This window comes from Balaenoptera acutorostrata, chromosome 18 (assembly GCF_949987535.1).
Source record: "Balaenoptera acutorostrata chromosome 18, mBalAcu1.1, whole genome shotgun sequence".
Classification (NCBI taxonomy): domain Eukaryota; kingdom Metazoa; phylum Chordata; class Mammalia; order Artiodactyla; family Balaenopteridae; genus Balaenoptera; species Balaenoptera acutorostrata.
The window spans coordinates 15682749-15708242 of record NC_080081.1 but is presented as its reverse complement, the minus strand read 5'-3'; the positions used below and the strand labels follow the sequence as shown (position 1 = coordinate 15708242).

The 25494-nt window shown below is 38.1% G+C and overlaps 1 protein-coding gene across 1 annotated transcript in view; it reads left to right on the top strand.

The window, feature by feature from the left end:
* The window catches only part of GPC6 (glypican 6), a 1076681-nt gene that overhangs the window by 955426 nt on the left and 95761 nt on the right, over window positions 1–25494 (top strand). The window contains exons 5-6 of the mRNA XM_007196857.3: window positions 4491–4621; window positions 21920–22063. Coding sequence (XP_007196919.1) covers window positions 4491–4621; window positions 21920–22063 — 275 coding nt within the window. The remainder of the gene's footprint in view (window positions 1–4490; window positions 4622–21919; window positions 22064–25494) is intronic.

The following is a 25494-nucleotide window of genomic DNA, read 5'->3' as shown; positions in this document are numbered from 1 at the left end:
CAAGACAATAGTCCTTTGCTTAAAGAGAAACAAAATGTGGACAACACAGGAGATATGTAGAGAAAGGACCAGCTGATCATTAGCTGACATACTAGAACTGCCCTGGTTTAATTGGCAATAGATAACAGCTCCAAGAGCACAGTTAAAAATAAAGTTCCAAATGTTTCAAAATGTAAATGGCACGAAGATAATTAAGATAGCGCAGGATGGCAGCCTCTGGAGGAACTTATGGCCATGTTGTGACTTAATTGGTTTCAGAGAAACTTACTAACCACCGGCTTGGTGTCATAAAAGTAGTCTGTGTTTTCTTTGCTTTGGAAGGAGAGAGAGGCATGGCTTCCCCCAGCCCCAAAGGAGAGAAAAGGTTCTCCTGACACCCGGGGAGCTTGACCAGTGACAGACTTGCCCAGCAGGTGGGAGGCAAACTGGCCAAGCAGGGATGTGCTTGGCTGCTCAGTGGACGCGGATGGACCACGCACACCCTCTCGCCATCTGGGGTCTGGGGCCCGAGGATGACCCACCATCCGCTTGCTGGCCTGTTCCAAGTCCCAGGGCTGAGGACTCTGGCCTTCCACTGCCACTTTCTCACCTTGTAATGTGTCTAAACTAGACTCCTAAAGGCAGCTGCTGTGAGCATGACCCTTCAGAGTGGAAATGCAAAATATTAGAGGAATTTTCTGAAAAGCTGCTTTTCTTTTTGTGACCCTGGGGAATCCAGTCATGTACATTTAGAACAATGGAACAGAGGAATCGATTGAGGGGAGGGATGATTATATTATAAGAAGACATGTATTTTTTTTCTACTTATGGTCGTTGATATACCAGTTATTTGTGTAGGTTTATCTGGCCTTCTATCAATTAACTTATTTTCACAAAAAAACTTTGAGGTAGAAAAATATGAGCCCAGAAAACCACTATTTCGTCCCTCTGCCAGCCTTCCTCTCATTCTAACCAAAAACCTGGGTATGACTATAATCAGTGCATACATGTGATTTTATCCAAATGTTTCCCACACAGTTTTATCTGAGCTTTTCCAGGAATTAAAAGAATGCATGTATTTCTTTATAAAAGCAATATAGAGCTTCAATATATTGGGGTACATTTATACTAGTTAATGATTTATCAACAGGTAGTTTGATTGATTAATAAGAACTTCTGTAGTTGATCAGCACAAAGTCATTGCTATTCTTTGTGTGTGTGTGTGTGTATGTGTGTGTGTGTGTGTGTGTGTGTGTGGTAAAAAACACATAACATGAAATCCACCCTCTTAACAAATGTTTAAGTATACAATACAGTATCGTTAACTGCATGCACATTACTACTCTTAACGATGGTTCTGAGGTTTTGAGCCAATCTATATTGGCCTTTGAGTCTTCAAAGGAGACTCTAATTTTACTTATTAAAGTGATTTTTTAGTGTATTTTTAAAAAACTAAACCAGATAGCTTAAGGTAGCATATTCCGACTGGTGATCTAAATTAAAATAAAAATAAATACATATATCTACATCTAAAAATGTATCACCTTAAATTAGTTTGTATAACAAAGCAAATGAATTGAGATAAAGAATGGAAATTCAGGGCCAACCAATTTGAGCAAATGTGGCCATTTGATTACATGTTTAATATACAAGATCATCAGTAGGATGGCCATTTTCCAAGGCCAAGCAGGCAACTGCTTGGGAGAGGGTCACCCTTTTCATGGTTGGAGTCAAAAAAGAAGAGCTGAGTTTGCAGACCCCAGAAGCTAAAAGGTGAGCTCTGTGGTGGGAGAGGAACAGGGAACCAAAAGATTGAAATCACCAAAGAGAAATTTCTTGACTTTAGGATATGAATCAAACAGCTTTTTGCGTTACTTATTGAAAGGAATGTCTGGTAGAGAAGGGACTGTTTTAATTTAAACAAGAGAAGCTTCTCAGAGATATTTTAGACCCCATCATTTCCAACTGTGACAGTTTGCTGAGTCCTTCTGAACCAACCCAAAACTCGTCCTTTTTGCCCAGAGCACTACTGCCTACAGACTTCTGGTAGAGCTAATGTTATTACTACCGCAACTCAACCCATTCGTGTTAGATAAATATACTGTGATAGACCAGTACTGTTTGTATAATGATTTATGCAAATACTTGTCTAAAACACACAATTAAGTATCCCATAGTTATCAGTTCCTTTAACTGCATTTGTTGGATAACTCCATAGGACCAATTCTTTTTCCTGTACAAAGATTCCTTGTTCTTCTAGCAGAATACACCAGTCTAGAGAAACTTGCTCATTCATCATAATTAATCTTCATCAAAAAGCCTGTTGGAAAGTCTAACAGTAAAGGGGATTATTTTTTATAAATACACAACATAGATATAAAGATATAAAAGAAACAGCACAGCTCTCAGGCCACCTTTTAAAACCTTAAAGGAGAAAACATCTTTAATATCAAAATACTACAACCAAACAAGGTGCATCCTCTGTCCATATTGCCAGATAATTAGGTCATTAAGATCTAGAGAAATTACTACTTTTGTTATAATATCCTGATGTAACATACACAGATAGATCTGCGTTAAGGGAAAAATCAGCAAATTTGTTGTTAGAGTTTTTTATGAGTCCTTGTTCACACTTAAGTTCTTCATGTGACTTGTGTCCATGAGAAAAATATGGGACTGAGTACAGTGGATGGGGGTGGGATAGCAGGACCTCCCTGACACTCAAGTGCTGCCCTGGATGCTTTTAGTCTCGTTCATTCCATAGGGAGGAGATCAAAGACCCAGTTATGAGGTCTGGCTGAGAAAGCCAGTTGATAGTATAAAAGCTGATGTTCACAAAGCCTGATGTTCTTTAAAAATGTGACTCTGCTTCCCAGACCATACCTTCTTATAAAAATTCATCTATCTTAAAAGGTTTCTCACTTGCCTAATTCATAACTAGTTATAACCCTGAAAAAATTTTGATGGTGGCCTTTGGTTGAGCATGGTAGGATATGTAATAAAAATAAAATTTGGTTTCCTCACACTAATACTAAAAAGCAGCTGCTATAAACAGCATGTTACATTAATAATATATTACATTTAGAAAGCAGATTATATGATATCTGTATGGTATATTTTCAGTTGCATGCTTAAAATATTCATGCTCAAAGGAAAAAAAAAAAAAAAACCACAGGGCATATACCAAACTGTTTATAGTGTTATTCTGGGAAGTGGGATTGTGGGTGTATTTCTCTCCTTCATTTTTCTTTTCTGTATTTTCTAAGTGTCTGATAATAAACATGTATTATTTGGAAAAGGGACAGCGTTTTAAGATTGGCTCCCAAGAGCTTTAACAATTGAAAAACGTGAGGGCTATTGTGTCTACATGTTAAAAGTCTAGGCTGCCTCATCTAATATGGTAGCCACTGGTCCCAAGGGGATATTTTTAATTATATTTAGATTAGTAAAAGGCAAATTACTTTATTAACCATTTAATTCTTCAATCACATTAGCCACATTTCAAGTTTCAATAGCCACATTTTCATCATCACAGAAAGTTCTAGTTGTCAGTCCTGGTGGAGACAAGTTACCAAACTATGCCCTGGATGTTAAGAACAAAACTGGGCCAGTTTGCAAAGGAATGGGCATATTGCCTCTTATGCCACTCACCGTAGACGCCGGGAGACTCCTCATCCCAGGTCCCTTTTATGCACCTCTCTAATCTTTGGCCCAGTAAGCTCAGAGGTTTTTCCAGCAGCCATCCAGCTGCTTAGTGGCAGGGTTGGGAACCCAGGGCAACTCACTCCTAATTCACAGCTCTTGCCTCCGTATCACTATTAGCAGCTTCTCCAGAAAAATAAAGCTTCCCAAGCAGTACTTTAGTTCAGTTCAGTTCAATATAATTTCATAGACATTTCTTGAAAGCTTACAATGCGATAGGCACCATAATAAGCCTTGAACATGCAAAACCAAGTAAGAGAAGTTTCTCTATTCCCAGAGCATGTCAAAGTGTTAAAAACAGAAGGGCATGCTAGGTAGAGTGGCAGCACCAAGCAGGGACAGGTCTGTCCTTCTTGGGAAATCTAGAAATGCTTCATACACGCAGATATGCTTAAGTTGGGTCTTGACGATAGTGCATCCCCCAAACTCTCATATTTACACGTCTTCAATATTCTCAGTTTTCTCCATACTCCAGAAGAAAAGAGGTTAACTCCACTTTTGAACCTGACCTTATTTTTGTTTAACTTCACTTGAAAGAGTTAGGTATATTCAACTCTCTTAATTTGAACTTATTTTCTCATTTTCAGGCCTGGTTCTATATATGTAAAATAATTTTAAGCCTTCAAATGAAATAAAATAAAATACTCCTGTAAGACTGAGTCACCAATTCCGTTTTGAACTATATAAAAGCAAATACAAAATTTGAATGAGTGGTCATTTTTCAGCCGGTCATGTGGGAAATGTTTAAACGCAGGTTAGAAGCTGGGGTTCCCAGTTCTCAAATAAATCATGTTCCTGTGTTTTAACAGATGCAATGCTCTTGGTGGCAGAGCGGCTGGAAGGACCATTCAACATTGAGTCGGTCATGGACCCAATAGATGTCAAGATCTCTGAAGCCATCATGAACATGCAAGAGAACAGCATGCAGGTGTCTGCAAAGGTATTTACCTTAGTCATTTGTCTGCTAATAAAGAAAGTGCAGTAATCTAAAACTGAAGTAACTGGATATGTCGGCCAGGATTATAAATTCTAATACGTTGTCCGTGAGCTTTTCCTGTCCCGTGACAAATTTGCTACTTCATTATAACTGTCTAACAAAATGGCATTGAGAAAGGAAGCAAGCTTTTAGTTTGCAGTTAATCATGAAGAAATTATTGGCTGCTAAAAAGTTTTGGAGAGCCCCAAGTATATTGACTAATCCCTCACACTTGTGAGCAATTTGGGGGGAATTTTCTTTTTAATGGTTGAAATTTCTGCACACCCGCACCCTGTTCTCTCTCTCTAGGAACTTCTAATTATGTCTTCAGCTGCACAAACCAGGCAAATGTTCTCTATGTTTGCTTGTAAATTTTTAAACATTCCATCTGACTTCCTTTTTTAAGACTATAATGTAACCCTCATTAATGAACCTTCAGAGGAAAACGCCCCTTTGTATGAAGTCAAACACACATTTTTTAAAAATAGTATATTTTTATAAATCAAAAGAGATGGAGATTCTGGGTTTGCAGCTGCAGAACACAAATATCAGGAGTACAATTTTTTTTAATTTTTAAAAAATTTTTATTGGAGTATAGTTGATTTACAATGTTATATTAGTTTCATGTGTACAGCAAAGTGAATCAGTTATACATATACATATATACACTCTTTTTAAAATTCTTTTCCCATATAAGCCATTACCAAGTATTGAGTAGAGTTCCCTATGCTATACAGTAGGTCCCTATTAGTTATCTATTTTATACATAGTAGTGTGTATATGTCCATCCCAATCTTCCAGTTTATCCCTCCCACCCTTACCCCCTGGTAACCATAAGTTTGTTTTCTACATCTGTAACTCTGTTTCTGTTTTGTAGGTAAGTTCATTTGTACCCTTTTTTTAGATTCCACATATAAGTGATATCATATGATATTTGTCTTTCTCTGTCCGACAACTTCACTCAGCATGACAATCTCTACATCCACCCATGTTGCTGCAAATGGCATTATTTAATTCTTTTTGATGGTTGAGTAATATTCCACTGTATATATGTACCACATCTTCTTCATCCATTCCTCTGTTGATGAACCTTTAGGTTGCTTCCATGTCCTCAGAATGGGAGAGAATATTTGCAAACAATGTGACCGACAAGGGATTAATCTCCAAAATATACAAACTGCTCAGGCAGCTCAATATCCAAAAACAAACCAATCAAAAAATAGGTGGAAGATCTAAATAGACATTTCTCCAAAGAAGACATACAGATGGCTAAAAAGCACATGAAAAGATGCTCAACATCACTAATTATTAGAGAAATGCAAATCAAAACTACAATGAGGTATCACCTCACACCAGTCAGAATGGCCATCATCAAAAAATCTACAAACAATAGATGCTGGAGAGGGTGTGGAGAAAAGGGAACCCTCCTACAGTGTTGGTGGGGGATGTAACCTGGTATAGCCACTATGGACAACAGTATGCAGGTGCCTTAAAGAACTAAAAAAATAGAGTTACCATATGATCCAGCAATTCCATTCCTGGGCATATATCCGGAGAAAACCATAATTCAAAAAGACACATGCACCCCAATGTTCATTGCAGCTCTATTCACAACATCCAGGACATGGACATGCACAATTTTTATTTGTCCCCACCAAGCTGAGAATAAATAGGACCTGCCTTAAGCAAAATTTAGAAGTTTGCAGTGATTCTCTGGCCTTTTCCTTCATCGCCCCTTTTATCCACACTGATGACTACACAGTGCCCTGCTGTTCTTTTCACCAGTCTCCCTGTCCTGAAACACTAACCAAATCTGCATCAGTCCTTTCAACCTGATGACGGAGTGATTGCATTTTAATTGAAAGTCATTCACACAAAAATATGTCAGGCAAAGAGTTACATGTTTAGCTTTCTTCAATTTTTAAAATCCTTTGTGGAAAAGATTTCAAATATAATCAAAGAGAAGGAGACAGGTGGTAGGGAGGAATTGCCGAGCAGAAAGAAATCCATGGAACCTGGCTAGGTGTCCTTGGCTGAGTGTGAATCAAACTAGCTTTGGGCTGAAAGTAGGGTAAGAAAGAATCTGGCCTGGGCCCCTTTCTCTCTCTCCTTGGGAGACAGATGGGCTGAGAGTTTCATAGGCCTGGTGTCGGGTTTTAGTGAGCTTGGCTTAGCCTGTGTAAGAAGGATGCTCCAAGGTGCCATCACCTATTGGGGAAATAGCACATTTGGGAGTTGCATGAAAAGCCATTTTCTTTCTTTCCCGTGAAAGAAAAGCAATTATCTATCCCTCTCAAATCTATTGCCTAGAAACCAATTAATGTTGTTTTGAGAGGCCAAATATCCCAGCAGTGCTTGAGTAACTAGGCTCGATGGTAACTGATGTTCAAAACAGCTCTAGAGAAGAGGGCATGAAAACACAAAAGTGTCTGTGGTTTGAGACCATCACACACTCCTTAGAAGAAGAGCTTTCCATTGGTATGTGTGCATATGTGTTCAAGTCAACTTTTTCTATTAAAAATTCTCTAAGAGGTCAGATGGACTCTCTTTCATACCAGAATGCAGATGAGACATTTTTATGGAAGTTGTCCAACCACATTATAATATTATGGCTGTTAATAAGGCATGCACTTTGAAAAAGACACCTTTCGTTGTAAGAAATATCTAAATCAAGAACAGAAATAATGGGAAATTCCCTGGCAGACCAGTGGTTAGGACTTGACGCTTTCACTGCCATGGCCCAGGTTCAATGCCTGGTCAGGGAACTGAGACCCCACAAGCCCTGAAGCGTGGAAAAAATAAAGAAAGAAAGAAAGAAAGAATAGAAATAATGTAGGGCATGTAAGAGTACACTCATGAGACGATACAGTCTGGAGGATCATAAAAACAATAGTACCAAAAATCTCAACTAAGCTAGAAACCAAAAAAAAAAATATATATATATATATATATATATATATATATATATATTTGGTAGTCTTGACCTAGAGAGAAGGAGATGGAGTGAATTTAGGGAGGGGAGAGAGAGGAGGGCAGCTAAGCTCTGTAGGAAAGAGGGATGGAAGACAGGGTCTCATCTAGGGGACAGTATGGAGAAAGGACCAAAGCCAGCCTTTAGTATGGTGCAGAGGTGGTTAATTAGGGGGTTGAAATTTGGATAACTTTAGCAGGAAACACCAACAGGATCTGCTGATGGAATGGACATGTTCTGAAAGAGGTTTTATTTCTTCAAGGGAATGGAATTTGGAAACATGTAGTTTCATTTTCCACATAAGCCACATCCATGAAATTATGCATGAACTAAAGTCTAAAATCTACATTCTAGCTAAGAACTGGATGGTTGAATTTTTCCTTTTGCCAAGGAACCGTCAGTCATTGTTGATAAACAGTCTAATCAAATTTGAAATTCTGGATTTCCAGATTTTGCCTCGAGCATTCGCATAACCAGCGACTTTTGTTAATTTCTGATAGCAGAGCTTCCGGTGAGTCCAGAAGCTATTCCCTAACTGGGGGGCCAGACACCCTGAGGGTTGTAAAGCTCACAAATTAAAATGACTTTTTACTCCAGGATACGATTGGCAACTTCTCCTTGGAAAATCATTTACCTTATTACAGCAGTTCCTGATGGAAGTCATTCCCAGAGGCTCGTTGAGAAAAGCAGCAATGTTTATAACTACCAGCTCATATGGGTTGAACGCTTACTGCCAGGACTGTACTGTGCTTTACATGGTTTATATTATGTAATATTTATAACAGTGCTTGTGATGAGATGGATCTTCCCCCTTATCTTCCAAATATAGAAACTAAGCCTTAGAAAAGTTAAGGAGCTTACAATGGTCTCATAGTGTGTGAAGGAGTACACACAGGAGTGTCTGATTCCAGATCCCACGTTGCTCATCTCTACATCTTAATGATGCAAGTGCCTACAGAGCCAATCCCACACAAGGGTGGGATTTAGTAAACATTCACTGAATAGATCAAGTATTAAGAGAATAGGGAGGGTGGGAAGGAGAGGCAAGAGGGAGGAGATATGGGGATATATGTATATGTATAGCTGATTCACTTTGTCATGCAGCAGAAACTAACACACCATTGTAAAGCAATTATACTCCAATAAAGATGTTAAAAAATAAAAATAAAAATATAAAAAGCAAAAAAAAAAAAAAAAAGAGAGAGAAATTTCAATAGCCTTCAGTAAAAACCTGCCTGAGACGGTAAGGAAACAGAGGCGGCAAAGCCAGAATTCAAGTTGTCTGCCTTTCTCTCTGATTCCCTTTACAACTATACCCAGTACTTCCCACCATGCTAAATGCTAATGAAATATTTCTCTTATTAGCTTCATCATTCATTGCTTCCAACCTTTCCTAGAGCTTTAATAGTACAAAATATAAAAGTCTACTTTTTTCTCCCTTCTTCTATCTGAAGGCAGAGAGGAGCACATCAGTTTCAGATACGAAATTCCCCTCCTCTAATGCAGTAGTCCTCATCATATCTACAGGAGGGAACAGCTCATTTTTTTTATTGAGGTATAGTTGATGTACAATATTATGTAAGTTTCAAGTGTAGGAACAGCTAGTTTTTTGTACCTAATCAGTGAGATCCTGAATTAGAGAGATTGCAGATAATGTGTGCACACATCATGTGTGTTCAGGCTCAAATTTTAGATACGTTTTTATAGGTAGAGTCACATCCTTTTTCCTTTCCCATTTAGCCCACAGCTAAGCTGTTTGAGGGTAAGGCACACGGATATTCCTTTCAAAAAATACATTGGCTATTCCAAGTTGTATAATCAAGTTACAATATTTTGGTAATAACATTATGGCATTTATTTCAAACTCTTGATTTGTATGTCCTTTATATAATATTATATTATATATATTATATAATTTATAACATATATCATTATATTAACATATAATATTATTTATATACATATTTTTAAGACTAGGGACAATAACATATTAAAATTTTTCTTGGTTTCTTTTTGCACAAATAATCACTTAGTAACAATGACAATCATCATGGTTACCATTGGTTGAAAATACCCTTCATGTACCCTTCAGTAAATACCCTTCATGTACCAGGCACAAGGAATATAGTAGAGGACAAAACAGATTCTCTGCCCAAGCGTCAGTCTCTTTTTAGATGCCTTATGTATTTATTTCAAATCCTACTGCAATCTTGTAAAGCATTCATTTCCTCATTTTATAAGTAAAGAATGTTAAATTTAGAGAGATTAAGTTGCTTGTCTGCGGTCAGGCAACTAAGAAGTGGCAGAGCTGGGATTGCAGCCCAGAACTGTCTGATCCAAAGAAAAAGATTTTCCCAGCAAGCCACTGTTTCCTCAGTATGTATCTCCCCACCAGGACCAGATGTACTGCAGCATTGGAGGAACCAGCCATCTAAGGGAAGACTGTTGCTTGAAACCTGCTACTGATGATGGTACTAATGATGAGTGTTTCTGATCAGTAGGGAAACCTACTGAAGAGAAACACAAGTTGTTCGTTCTTCAAGCCCCAACCAATGCTTATTACGTTCACCAAGTTCACAATCTTCATCAATGACAGGAAAGGGTCCTCATTATCCCACCACTTCTGTTAACCACCCAAATCAAAGGAGTTCTGAACTTTGCAGGTTTGAGAAAATTCTCCAAAGGAAAGGAGAACTAAACTTGCTGAGTCTCTCTGCCTGTGAATTTCAGATGTGTTGATAATCTCCTTTCTATCCTATCAGGGAAGATGAAACTGATCTCACTATATATAATTTAACTGTATTAGGAATAATTTCAAACCTAATCCAGGAAAAGATTGGTTTGTCAGATATAATCTAAATTAAGAAAGGAGACTTATTAAATTCCAATTGAAACCATCCATTCAATTAATACTTATTACAGACGAGGGTAGAACCCATTACAGAAGAGCAGCATGGCCTTCAGTTACTTAATTTTCTCCAGACAATTCTTTCCGAATCTACAGCTCAGATGAAGATGAAAAAAGCTAAGAGAACAGAAAGGAGAATGTAATAATTTCTGCCTTTAGCTAATGGGTCTTAGTTTCCTCATCTGTAAAGAGAGGGGTTAATGCAAATGTCCCCTTTCCAGCTCTATCAGTTTACAGCTTTATGAACATTATCTCTTCAGTAGTGATTAGGTTTCTTTTTCTAGCATTCAGATATTTTTCTTTTCTCTGGAACTTTTTCCTTTCAAAGCATTCAGGTATAAAATTCTGGGAATTCACATGGAAAATATATCTTCCTTCAGATATAAGGACATTGATTAGAATTAGTTCAAATAAGTATATTTTTATTCCAATAGCATTTACCATTCCTTTCTTTGAGCCCCTGTGTTATGTGTGCCCTTCTTAAGGCAGTGGACACATTATTCCTTGTGTTATGGTTATTTGTATACTTATCTTCTCCTTCCCGGAATTATAAGTTATTTTACTCACTCTTACATTCTACAGAAAACCATTCTAACATGCCATTTTACACATGGAAGCAACAATACATTTTGTCGAGTTGAATTCAGAACATGAAAGTATAATGCCAGAAAGACTTCAACAATAAGGAATAGAAAATACCTTAAAATATACTTGAAGTTAGTCTTGTATTCTTTAAAATAGCATAAACGATACAAGACCAGATTTTGACGTCAGACAGCCCTGGGATCTGGTTTTTACTAGTTGTGTGAGTTGGGGCAAATTATTTATCTGTCTAAACTCAATTAACTCACATTAAAAATGAGGATGCTAGTAGTATCTACTCATAAAGTTGTTTGAGGGTAAAATGATATAATCCATGTAAAATGCTTAGCGTGGAATTTGTCAAATCAAAACTACTCATCAAGTTAAGTATTTTCATTGTTATTATGGAAAATGCCTATGCTACGTAAATTCTAAAGAGCTTTGACTCTGTGGTTTTGCCTCATCCATGATGGTCTGTCAGCTTGTCACTAGCATCTAAGATCAGAAGAGCAGATTTGAAGGTCACACACCTGCATTTGAATCCACTCATGCATGGCATTATTTTCAATGGCAGAGACTCCCCTGGAAAGGGACATATATTTCTGCATGGCCTACGACATGGCACGTGGCACTGAATAAACGTCTCATCAACAAGGCCTTTGGAGGAAAGTGGTCTTGAGGGCAGAGCGGAGTGGATGGAGGTGACGACAGCAACCCAACTCTTGTCCGTGCCTATCGGTGGCACTAATACCAGCAGAGCAAAGGGTTTTAGAGGAATGTCAGCGGCCTCAGCCTAACCTCACATTATTCTTACATGAAGGGGATAATTAGCCTATTCCCTTGACAAATGGTTCCGTCCCTTCTGCCTGATCTCTGAGAAAAAAGCACACGGCCCTTCACTTTATAAAGCTTTGAGTTCTATTTCTATTTCCTCTTTTGTTTTGAAAAGAGCAAGTTCTCAATGACTTCTAGATTCAGAATACTTTTTCTGTTTATTCACATTTCAAAGCTAGTATTCTGCCCGCCAGTTCTCACTTATAATATTCCACCAAGAAGCAGTGACCTTGAAACATCTTTGATTCTTTGATTTCTTCATTTCTCTACAGAAAACCAGAATCTGTTTCTTTCCTGTGTGTTAACATCACTGGACCACAAAGCCAGGTTTTTCAGATGCTAGATACAAGGTGGGGAAAAAGACACCTTTTTTTATAAAGTAAAATGAAAGTTTGAAAAAAAAAATGCTTATGATGCATTTATAGGAAGTGCATCCAAAGCAAGATAGTTTTAACTTTCTTTCCACGTAAAAGGTTTTTTTAAAAAAAATGGTTTTTCTCCTTTTGATTATAAAGGGAAACTCCTGATTATCTCTAACCTTTGGATATTTAAGATTATTTTTCACTTTAACTTCAGGGCAAAAATGAGAAGATTGCATTTAATGAAGTCTACTCAAGAATAGGTGATTGAAACTCACTTCACTTTTTAACACTCCGTGTGTTCTTAGAAACAGAGCAAGATAACCTCTTGCTTTCCTGAAAGAAAGTCTTCTTCCAAACTCCTCCTGCCTTTACAGAGGAGAAACTGCTTCCCTAGAGCCATGCTTCCCATGGGCAGCAGACTACTGCATTAGAGGAATTTCAGTGGCCTCTGACCAGTTTCACAAATACACAGTTACCCCAACTCTTAGCACTTTCCTTCTACTCGGGACTATGCAGTTTTGTTTGATCCTGTTGGAGTCATTACTCCAGCCAGCCTGTAGTTAAACGTGTGAAGGAGCTACCTCTGTGAGTTTATAGCAACTCATTCTGCCAGAAAATTTGGAATTATATATGGCTTTCTGTAGGTCTTTTTCTTCTAATACATTTTACTCCCCTCTTTTATTTTGCCTCCTTATCGTCCCAGAATATATCTTAAATATCAGCCAAATAGCTGAGATGCCCTTTGAAAATCAATCATTTCTTTATTAATACATACAATCTGTTAACTAAACAAAATGTTTTTAAAACACGGGGTTCATGGGGGTAGGTGACAAAAAGAGTTCTTTTGTAGAAAATTTGAAACATCTCAGACACAATTTTCTGGGTTGGCTACAGCAAAGGTAGGAGTTTTCATCCCCAATCTCTCTCCAGCCCAGATTACTCTCCTGATTACACCTGTTTATCCAACTGTGTGCTACACACTGCCACCGGCCACCTCAAACCTGTCCAAAACCAAGCTCATTTTCCTCCCATTAACCCTTCCTTCCCCAGGTTTCTCCATCCCAGAGAACGCCCCCCGCCTCCAGCTCTTGTGTCCTAGCTAGACACCCAGCTGACCCCTCAACTCCCCCCATCCCCTTGGCCCTCACAGTCAATCCATAATGAAACCCATTAAACAGTCATTCTAAATTTCTTTTGAATCCATCCACAGTGGCTCCCCTAATTTTATCATCTCAGCAAATGGATTATAGCCTCCTAATTAGTTCCCTGCCTCTGGCTTTCCCATACTCTAATCCACTCCCCACGCTGTAGCCAGAGGGATTGCTGAAAATGCAAATGTGTTCACATTACTCCCCTGCTTAATATCTTTCCGTGGCTCCTCGTTGCCATTTGAATAAAACCCAGACATGTTCCTGCACGATGTAGTCCTTGGCCTGCCCCTCTGGGTCCACCACTCACCACTCTCCCCACCTTAAATTATTCAGGTAACTGTTGAGCACTGATCGTCTGCGAGCCCAGTGCTAGGCGCTGTGGACATGGTGGTGAATAAGACCAACAAGAGAGCATGAGTCCTAGTAAAAGTTTTAGTCTAGGAGGTGAGAGAACCTCTATGTGCACCAGACGTACAAATGGCCTGGGCTCTGTTGCTTGGAAGAAGCATCCTTTCTCATCTCTAAGTTTTTGCACGTGCTGTTCCTCATCCTGGAACATTCTTTCTACCCTCCCCATTCCCCCACCCCAAATACACAGCATTCACCAGGCATAGTCCAACTATTTCTTCACTTTCCTGGCAAGATTCAGTGGTATACTGGGAAGTGTTTGTACAACCAGCTCTCTGTGCAGAAAACATGCTAGTTTATAGTGTTTGCCAGTTTCTGGGGTGTAAGTTTCAAGCTACCAACATGATGTCAACTGAACATAGTAGCAGACCACAATGTAACATTTCCCCCTTAGGGGCACACTTGGCATACTTGGCTTACATAACCACAAGAGCATAAATCATGGTAAAATAATTAGGAAGTAATGAATTTTCAGTATATATTACCTTTGATTTTAGTATAATTCATATCATTTTAAGTGTATACAATCTAACTTTTAATAATCACTCTGTTTAATGACTGGCTTGCAAAATTCCTGAAAATTTAACACGTGGTCTTGTGAGCCAGTGAGAGCCGGTTCCAGCACATTGCTGCTCTCCTGGGATGCTTTCTCTGACTCTCCAGTCTGGGTCAGCTGCCTCTTGTGGGTGCTCCCATAGCATTTACTACATTCTACTGTAATTGCCTGATTTCTTGTCAGAACCCTCATGAGATCAGGGACATGTCCAGTTGCCACATCCCTAGCACCTACGTCTGGCCTTAGTGACACTCTACAAAGATTCATTGAATAGTAGTTTGAATGAATGATACAGAGCCAGGCTGTTGAAGTTTACACATTTATGTAAATTCTGCAAAGTGATCTTAAAGAATTGCTTTCAACCTTGTAAACAAAGAGCATATGAAATAATCATTTAGTGAGGCCAACAGAGTTAGGGGTTTTTTTTCTCCCCACACTCAAAATATGTTTTGTTCAGCTCCTTGTCACTCCTCCCTGCTCACCATTTCGGAGGCAATAGCAAGGTGTTCTGATGTTGAAGGAATGCAGAACCTTCCAGGAAAAAAAATCATCTTCTCCAGCAAATGGAAGGAATTTGCTTTTATTGAAGTAACGATTTTAGGAAGTATGCAACCCATCTGACAGATTTTCTGGAAGCAAGCTGCATAGGCATCAGGAGTAGATGTTTAAAACCTTGAAACTGACACAATCACTGGCTTTTGAAAACTGAAGCCAATGAATGAAAAGCAGCCAAAACCGAAAGTGCTAACTTGACTTGATTCAGTCCAACCCAGAATTCTCTACACAGAATCCTGGACCCATCCAGGGACTTTGAGTTTGCCAGAGAGCTTGGCCAAAGGATCACTGTAATCAATCTTTAAGGAAACAAAAGCATGAATCAGAGAGCAAAGAAAAAGAGAGGAAGAGATGGAGAGAGGAAGTAGGGGGAGAGGGAAGGGAAGAGGAAAGAAGAGAGAGAAGAAGAGAGATTGTTCGGAGTCATAGGATGAAAGCCTGTTTTCTTGAAAGGCAATCCATCAGGAAAATTGGCACACTAATAAAAGTAAAAAAATAAAATAAAATAAAAAACGCTGATTTTTAAAATGTTTGTATGATGAGTATAATGATTTTATATCTAAAGAAAGAAGTCATTATTAAAATGTTTTAAGTTTATATTCAGGAAAACACTTCTTAGGATATTAGCAGATTGTTGTTAGGAACCAGAAAAAAATGTGCAAAAATGAGGCCCTGGGGTGTCTAGTTTAATCTTGTGTCATGGTGATGATGGAGCTCTCCTTGCTACTACTTCTAATGAAATGGGTTTTTTAATATTTTAACTTACCTGCATCTGTTGAATGGGGATATGTGGACGCACACTTGACACCCATTTCAGTCTTCACGTTTCACTTCCACTTTGAGCTGAACCTAGATGATGAGTGACTGGGCTGTGATACAACTGTGTGCAGGCTCTGCTGCTTTTTACAGGATGGGGAGATCGGGAAACAGCCGCTTCTCTCCAGAAGACTTGCTCTCAGCTCGCCTACCAACAGTTAGAGTCAAGCCTATTTTATACACAAAGTCTTCTGCTCTCTAATTGTCCCATCAAGCACAGCGAGTAGCTATTATCAGATGAGCAAGAAACCAGCTTTTTTAAACAACAAGGTCCTACTGTGTAACACAGGGAACTATACCCAATCTCCTGGGATAAACCATTATGGAAAAGAATATTTTAAAAAAGAATGTATATATGTGTAAAACTGAGTCACTTTGCTGTGCAGCAGAGATTGGCACATTATAAAGCAACTATACTTCAATTAAAAAAAAAAAAAAAAGAAAGAACAAAAAAGAAAGAAACCAGATTTTTTGGTTCTAGTTATCAGTTAAACCAAGTTGGTGATTTGATTTTGCTTTAAGTTGGCACAGTAAGTGGAGTAAAGGAGATATCTTTTTTTTTTTAATATGGATGGATGATTCATTGTATTTTCTGAAGCCTAAGGAAGAAGGGTTCAACTTTGATTTTGAGATAACTGACTGCTGAGATAAGTGTATGAAACACGTAGCCCTGAGTCTGGTCCGTCATAGACACTCAATAAGTATTATTTCTCTCTCCTTTCCTGTCTTTTCTTTCTCATTACAGAAATCTACCTCCTAATTGACTTCAATAAATGTTTGCAAAAGGCAGAAATTATAACTAAAATTTTTACTTATTCATAATCTTTCATTTCTGATTTTTTAAACACATACTATGTGCTAGGAACTCTTACAGATTCTGGGATACAATGGTGAACAAAATGTATAAGATCTCGTTCTTCATAGATCTTAAATTATTCATGCATCAGTCTGCATAGTCCCTTGATTTGATTTGTTACCTGTTATTGTCCTATTTGATTATAGATTACATCAGTAAAATAATAGTACATCTTTTTACCTCATTGCTTCAGTGTCTTTTCTAAGCATCATATTATTTTATCTTCACAACAGCCTTGAGATTTGGGGACAACATAGTACCCCCGCGCCACACAGGTGCAAGGAGAAAGATGGAAACCAGGACTCCAAGCTTTTAGACTCTTATTGGTGACCTTCCTATTATACTTGTCTCTCATGAAAGAAGTGGCCACACTTGGACAAAATATATGTAGAGCCCATCAGATATGATAGCTTCTGTTTCCTTGGGAACAAATGGGATAGATTTGAATTCCCCAAGTGGTCATCTAACAAACAGTTCATTCATTAACACTCTAATGTAAATTAGAATCTAATAAGTAAATAAAACATCACTCTCAAAACATCAAGTCCAATTAAATCTAGGTAGCATAAACTGTCACCCCTACTACTATACAAGATTAGAGTTTTGTTTGCAAATTTCAAAATGATGTATGGGAATAGCAACATCTTTCCCACCAGAATAAAAACCCACTGAGTAGAAACTGAGAAGATAAATTTTTTAAAAAACACACACACACGGGCTGAGACAGGACTGCTGTGCAACCGTTGCTTCTCAGATCGCCAGTAATGACTTCGGTGAATGTATAATCAACCTGCAGAACATAAGGGAGACAGAGAGGTAAAAGCTTGGATGCCTCTGAAAAAGTGCACACTGTGTTATTTATTTTAAGGAAATATGTTAAGGTGCTGCGATGTTCTTAAAGGAATAATGCTTGTACTTGGAAACCTGAGACAGCACTCCAACCTGTTCTCACCACACCCCCTCTCTTTCTTGTTTCTCCAAACAATAAAATGTCTCTTCTTTCAGCACTTTCTATCTTTAATGTCAGCTTCTTTCATCTCAGAATGCCAACATACTTCAGAGACGTTATCTTAGTAATCCTCTTAAAAGAGAGGATTCCCAAGCTAGATATTCCCGAAATCCACAGGTTTTGCGAGTCTGCTAGGTGGGAAGGATAATTTCTTTGTACCTCTGTAGCATCTGTCTACACTGGGACTTCCAAATACTTTTCCAAATTATCTAATTATCCTTTTCAATGTTCCTTGGAGGGAGCCAAGCAGGAGGTAGTACTGATTCTATTTTTTCAAGGAGCAGAGCTAATGCTTTGTTCCAGGACAAGGTGACTTAGCCTGCAGCCATATCCTCCGGAAAGTTCTGTTTTAAAGAGGAGACCTGTATAGTATTTCTTCTCTTGAGTTAAAGGTAGTGGAGCGGGGAGTGGCTTCACAAATACCTCTAGGTAAGTGCAGTTACATCTGAATCACTTCTCTTAACTAATTAGAGCAAACTTCCCAGTGTGTCCTGGTATGTTCCCTGGAACACCTTGTAAGAACTTCCTAGAGAACCCTTGGCCAGATAGTTTTGGAAAACACTACAAATGAGCTTCTTCTTTTTGACGAGTCAGAACACATGTTACCCTGGTGAAGCCCTGCTAAGGTACCTCATTTAACTTGGACACATGGACTCCATTGCTTATGTAACAGCTGTTAACAGCCTGGGAAATAATATTTTGTGGAAGACATTTAAGAAACATCAGCCCAGACATTTTTCCCCCTCAAATCTCCTTACTCAGAAAACAGAACTAGAAAGAACCGATCGCAGAATGATATAATTAGCTAATTATTATCAAGCACTTACTTTTCCAGACACTGGCTTCTATTTTCCTGCGTTATGTATTATTGCATTTTATCATCACAGCCTATCTGTGTGGTAAATAATATTATTATTCCCATTTGACAGAGGAGGAAACTAAGGTTCAGGGAGGTCCTCTGAATGCTGACGTGGCACTGGGCTATCCTCAGCTCCTCCTGTCACCTGTCTGCATACCTGCCCTTGGTGAGTGCAGCCAGTTTCAGGGTTTTAAATACCATCTTTAGGCTAATGATCTAAATCTGCATCTGCAGTCCTGACCACTCCCTCGGGGAGAACCTTGATCTACAGACTCATTGAAACTAAGACCTTCCCCCTGCACATTATTCCTCATCTGTTTCTACTCTTATTCAAAATACAGAATATTGGGGGACCCAGACCACCAGGAAGAAGGTTCACTGGTCCTTTATAGGAATATAGCCCCAGACCTCAGGAGGCCCAGAACTTTGCCTAACTATCCTGCTGCTATAGCAGGCTCAAAAACATTGTCTGAGACAGTCCAAATGTTCTGCATGGGAATTCCTTCTGTCAACGACCCCATGAAACCCATGTTTGAAAAATATTTTGTCTAGCTAATGGATTGCATGTATTGAAAATGAAATTATTAATTATCACTTTGTATGTCATCTAAGTTATTTGACGGATATATGCTGTTTAAGATACATTCTCTACATGAGAATCATACAGGTGTTTTAAATCATTCCCAAACAAAGACAGGGTGAGCTGAAAAACAGCTCTTGATCCCTAAGCTTTGCACTTCCACACTAAAGGTTATCTCTTAAGACAATTCCCTTTTTCTAAGGGTATACTAGAATCTGTGCTGAAGGCCCTTCATTATTCATATCTTCACGTATTGTGACAGATTTCTGTGAAGGTCTCCATCTGATTATGGGGTTAGGTGTTGTTTCCATAGTAATTAGAAGTCTGTGTCTTCAATTTGGATCATAGATCATAGACCCAGCAATTTCTGCACTGAAATCATCTTCAAAATCCAAGCCTGATATAAATAACAGAAAGCTACGAGCAGAAAGCTATATAACTCACCTATGTTCTATCGTTATAATTAACACTCTCCCCAAAAAACAAAAAGAAATCATACACGTGGTAAGGTTTTCTGTTACAATGAAATATCTCCCCTGGGGCACTAATATTCTTTCAGGGCATTTCTTGTTCCTTTGATTTAACTTAAGCCAGTGAGCCAGGTTCTTCCCAAAAGGCAAATTAAGAAAGTCTGTTAACTCTTTCCATGTGCCCAGCTTCAAGAAATCTCAGCAAAGCCATTAATATTGTTTTGCCCTAGGCTTTATACTTTTTAAAAGTCAGCTGTCATTTTCGAAGCAATCCAAAATAGCACACTCAACCGAACCCTGGAGCTTTGGAAATGCTAATGCCCTCCATCAGCAATGACCTTGCCGCTGGGAGGTGATTTAGGTGGTGGGCAGAAAGGGGCGCACTAGCTTTATCACACTGGTTTACACCATCGGCTTCAGAAACTGTGTGAGAGAAGAATAATCAATAGTGTGTTAAGGCCAATCTTGAGGAATGCCAAGACAAAGTACTCCCGCTCTGCAAAGTGCTGAGTGGAAGGAGAACTTTTGAATACAGCAAAGGAGAAATCAGCTGTAGTGGTAAAACTAAATGAATTGTGTCTCAGGATGGAATTTGTCATTGGGAATGGCACTCAGGAGCCCTTGTGTACTTCAGTGGAATCCCATAATATGCCTGATGAAAAACGCTTGTTTTAGAGTTAAACAACACAGAGTCAAATAACAAAACCAGAAGGAATGCATTCCAAACACACACGTGTACCTGAAGAACTGGAGGACATAAATAGTCCTGAAAAGTTTACTGAAAGAAGTATCCAGGGTAGAATAATCTCCTGTGTAGAAAGGGAAGAAACGCAAAGTTGAACTTCATCAAAACTTCCTGAAAATGTTACTGGATTTCCTGTAATTCTGTCAAAGGGATTATCTCTTGATAACCAGCAGAGAGTGCGAAGCTTCTAAAACTGGCAAAGGAGGTATCCCCACACCGCCCTGAGTAAAACCACTGTGGAAAAGAACTAGCAGCGTGGTCCCTGAGATCATTACAATAGAATGTTTGATTTCCCATGGCAACCCTAATTGTGACATGAACAGCTGTCAACAACAAAATTAGAGGAAACTGTCATTATAGGGAAGTTATCCACATTTGCTTGTCCTATTTCCACATCAGTGCTCAAGAGAGTGTTTTCAAAGAATTCTTCTATTAGAGGTTTTCATTACTCAAAGAGGAGACACTCAAGTTATTGGCCTTATATGCTATACATGAAATACATTTGTCACAGTAACAAGAATCCCAAACGAATGTTTCTTGAATGCCAGATTCAAGTACATGAAAATGTCTGGGACGTAATTTCTTTAATCCTGAAATCATCCTATGAGATAACTATTACAATTCCTACTTTTAATACAGTCAATTCTCATTATTTGCATAGTTGTGTTCTATGAGTCGCCACAAACCCTGAATTAGCAAATACTGAACCATTGCTCCTACGAGAAATACAGGGTTAGGTTCCTGCAAGGTTTTAGTCACATTTTCATCAACCAGTCAATCCATAACCTTGTTTTAGGTGTGTCTCTCCTGAAAGACACCTTGTTTGATACATATTGTTGATTCGTTAACATTGAACTCACAGCCAAGTTCACTGTAACTCATGCCTGAATTAAGTTTATCTAACACACAGTTTTCTCCAAAAAGCACATCGCAGCCTTAGGAACACTAGACGGCGCTTCAGCCCTACGGTCGCGGGCCGTTTTAAACTGGGAAATCACCAAGTAAAACACAAAAGTATGGAAAAAATGTGGCACTAAATAGACCACCAAAGAGACACACGTTTACAGCTTGAGAGCCGAAGCAAAAAGGCAGAGCTTCTCCTTGTTGAACTTCAGCTGTGAACATGCACTTTGCCGCTCTGCCCATGTTTGCGGAAGTGTTTTGAGTATTGATTTGGGGATTACAAATTAATTTTAGTGAATACAATCTTCCCTCGGTATCTGCAGGTGATTAGTTCCAGGAGCCCCCGCAGATCTCAAAATCAAATTTGATCCGAGTTTGTTTAAATTTGCAGATGCGAAACCCATGGATACGGAGAGGGTTAACTGTAGGCAAATTCACAAAAACGGAATCTGTAAATAATGAGGATTGACTGTATACGTAGAAAATAAGAGTCAGGCCATAAGTCAGTCACTCTCTATCTGACGGAGTAATGCTGTTTCATTGGTGCTTGTATTTGTTTAAGTTTCAAGATCAGAGTTTTTTTGGAGGTAAGAGTTCCATGAAAAATGTGGGAGCCAGTGCACTGAATGCTTTGGCATCATAATCTTGGGAAGAAACTCATTGTATAACTTTCGTAACCTTTCAATGGTTCTTCCAGGTCTTTCAGGGATGTGGCCAACCCAAACCTGCTCCAGCCCTCAGATCTGCTCGCTCAGCTCCCGAAAATTTTAATACACGGTTCAGGCCTTACAATCCTGAGGAAAGACCAACCACTGCTGCAGGCACAAGCTTGGACCGGCTGGTGAGTTTTCCCCTTGTGGCCACTTTCTGTTACCAAGGTTATTCTTTAGAAGACGTAATGGGATTCTGAAAAAGCTGGTGGTAAAAGTCATCTCATTCTTATATCTGCTCCTGGTCTTAATTAGAATATTGAAAAGTAATGAGATCTTCCTTTTAGGTCAAGAATTAGATTATTTAAGAAGTCTTATCACTATTAATCCACTCATACAATGGCCAAATTTTCAACTCCATATTTCTTCTGAAATATTAATTTGGAGACTAAGTTCCTATATCTTCCAGAGATATAATTACAATAGCACATTTCTTATTCATCTGCTTCAGTTACTTATTCAATTATGATACAATGTAACTTTATCATGAATGTTCCTTATATGTAAAGTTTTCTGTTTGAAAAATCTTGCCAAGAGACCCCAAATCAATACTACGACCATATTTTTTCTTTTTTATGTGTCTTTTAAAAGTTGGAATGCTTAGAAATAGTCACTCTTTGATCCATTTAAACGTGTGTCAGGGGAAGCAATTTACTTGGAGATTACAACCATAAATATAGTAAACACAATTTCTAATGTGTTTCAAACATCAAATTTTGCTATAAAAAATGAAAAGCTCATAATTTCAAAGAAATACTGCCCAATTGTTTTCAATACAATTTATAGCACTATAAACAATTTATATACCTGTAATTGTTAGTGCCATTAATGTTGCTTCGCCAATTATCTTGATGTAAAATTAACAAATAAAGGCCTTAAGGTCATAAAACACTTGAACCACATCTGATTATGTCATATAAACTCAGATCTCAAGGGTTTCTGGTTATGAATATACTTTTATTAGTCACTGTTATAAATTACTTTATCATTTTAGCTAATATCCTTCTACAGTATAGAACTCATAAGATTAAATTGGTAGTTTGGCCTCATACTAAGTACATCTCAGCATTTCTCTCTATAAAACTCAAATGTGCTTACAACACAAAGACCTATCCACGAAGTGTCAAAGTGAAGGGGTAAGTGGAGTCATTAACTGCTAAATTGTTATAAACTGATTACTGTTCATTAGCAAATAAAACCCCCTCTTCAGTGTAGGTTTTGAAAAAGGGATCATTTGGGTAATTGCTTCAACCTTGTACTTTACCTTAGTTATATCTATTCTCTATTCACAATTTCAGGAAAAGTTTAAAATTAGTCACCTTTTTCCTTTTAAACAAACAATTAGATTCCACCAAACAACCAGCCAGTTGTAAAGAAATGGTGGTATCATTAGATTCCATTGTTTGGGTTTTTATTTTACAAATTCCTTTGTATGCCAAGATCCTTTTAACCAGAGCACAATTTGTGAGTAGGGGTTTGACCTCCGTCTCTCTCGCCCTTTTGTTTTTTGCTTTTCCTATTTCAGTTGGCTCTAACTTAGTTAATGAAACAATTCAGGCTTTTCAGAATTTTTATTAACTCTCATATCAGAACTGGGCATAATGCAAGATGAATAAGTTTTAGAGACCTGCTGTACAACCGTTGTGCTGCAGATAACAGTACTGTATCGGTTAAGAGGCTAGATCTCACGTTAAATGTTCTTACCTCAGGAAAATAAAATTGGAAAACAAATGGAGTACATTATCCACTGAGTTAAAACTGCATTGATTTTGAACAATATAATAACATCTATGACTACTAATTAATATTTTTTGCCTTTGAAACAGAAGCACAGTATTCTTTCCTCCCAGGAGAAACACACACACACACACACACACACACACACACTCACTCAAACGGGAAGTAGAACAAAAAAAATACTTTTCTCAAGGCAACGGTATTTATACAATTCAGTACAGCTTGAATAAAACATCAGCACTTTGAGAATTTCACAGGATGTTTAAAATCTAGTAGATATGAAAATTGGTATTTGAATCTTTTATAAAGGAACTTCATTGGTCATCCTCAAAGTGCCCCAAATATAAGGGCCTTGAGGAATCTTGGCAAATAGGAAAGTGATTTAGGGTCTTCTATTTTACGCACCCCCAAGATACATTTAATCATTTTTAAAAAGAATTAGTAATGGTTAATCATATGATCACGAGAAAAGGACCAAACTCAAGGTACATAAGGACCAGAGTCAGTGCAGAAGAATTTAAATCAATAAGCCAATTTTATTATAAAATATTCTCTGATGGCATATAGTACTTACTTCCTCGTAGGTGTGGCTTCGGGCTGTATAAGGGAGAATGGCAGTTTTGTTAATTTTTTATTCAATTAAATTCTGATTCCTTCCCAAATTGTAAGAATTAGAGATTTGTAATTCACAGCCAGTCATAAAACTACCTGGAGCTACTTTCCCAGCCCCTAAGACAAAGGGACTCTTTCCATGTCAAAAGGAGCTATACAGGGTTATTCTTGAGACACACAAGCTAATCCCGAAGCTAACATCAGAATGTCCATTTTGCGGCCGTTTGTTCCCCCAAATCTTTCGTCCCTTTGCAGGTTCAACATAGTTCTGAATAGTGGAAAGGTTGGAGCAGTTATCTTGGCCAGACAGTGCTGTGCAACAGTCAGATAAAATCATCTTCAAGATACACGCAAAGGTGATAGGTCCTGATGGGTCTGCCATATATCACTGCTTATTTGGAATGTTTATGAACAAGTCTCATGTTACCTACTCCTGTTTTAATTTTCCCCTGAAAAGATGTTTCCTGAATATTTATAAGAAGCATGTGTCCCAGAAAAGAAGGATAATTGGTAAAGACTTCCTTGAATTTCTCTCAGTGTTTCAGCAGAGAAAATGCTTCAAAAGACAGCATCCCAAAGACGATCCCAATCACCCCACCCCTTTTGCCAAACTGAAAATATCTTAGCTATAAATCTCTCGGAGAGTTGCTTCTTACTACCATTTAAAATTAGTACCTGTGGCATTAACTTTGGGATCTGTTGGTAAATGTTCTTATACCAGCTATTATAAAGCAATTTTTTATGTGAAGTGGTAGTTATGGGGTTTGTTTTAGAAATAAATCTCCTAATCCCAAACTAGGTAAACCACTGCTAAAACTTATATAAAGTAATTGAAAACAAAACAAAACTCTCTCTTAAAAATATATCAGTTCCATCATTTAACGTCTTACTACATTTATAAGGAAGTTGTCAATTCTTTTATATCACTAGGAAACATTCCATGTGTTCCTTCCAAGTTATATGGGCATAAAAAACAGTTTAGGTGTAGCTTTCAGACATACTACCCTAAAGTTATTTTTATTATCCAATAATGAATGAATATACTTGTATAAATTCCGCTTCTGATGGAAAGCTGACTCCTCAGAGAATACTGAAGTCCTTCCTGCCAGCAGCCATGCTTTGTTCAAGAAATGAACAAATGCCATCAACTAACTTGGTTCACAAACTGGTCCCATCATCATCTGTCTCTTCCTGTCACCAACACTCACCCTAG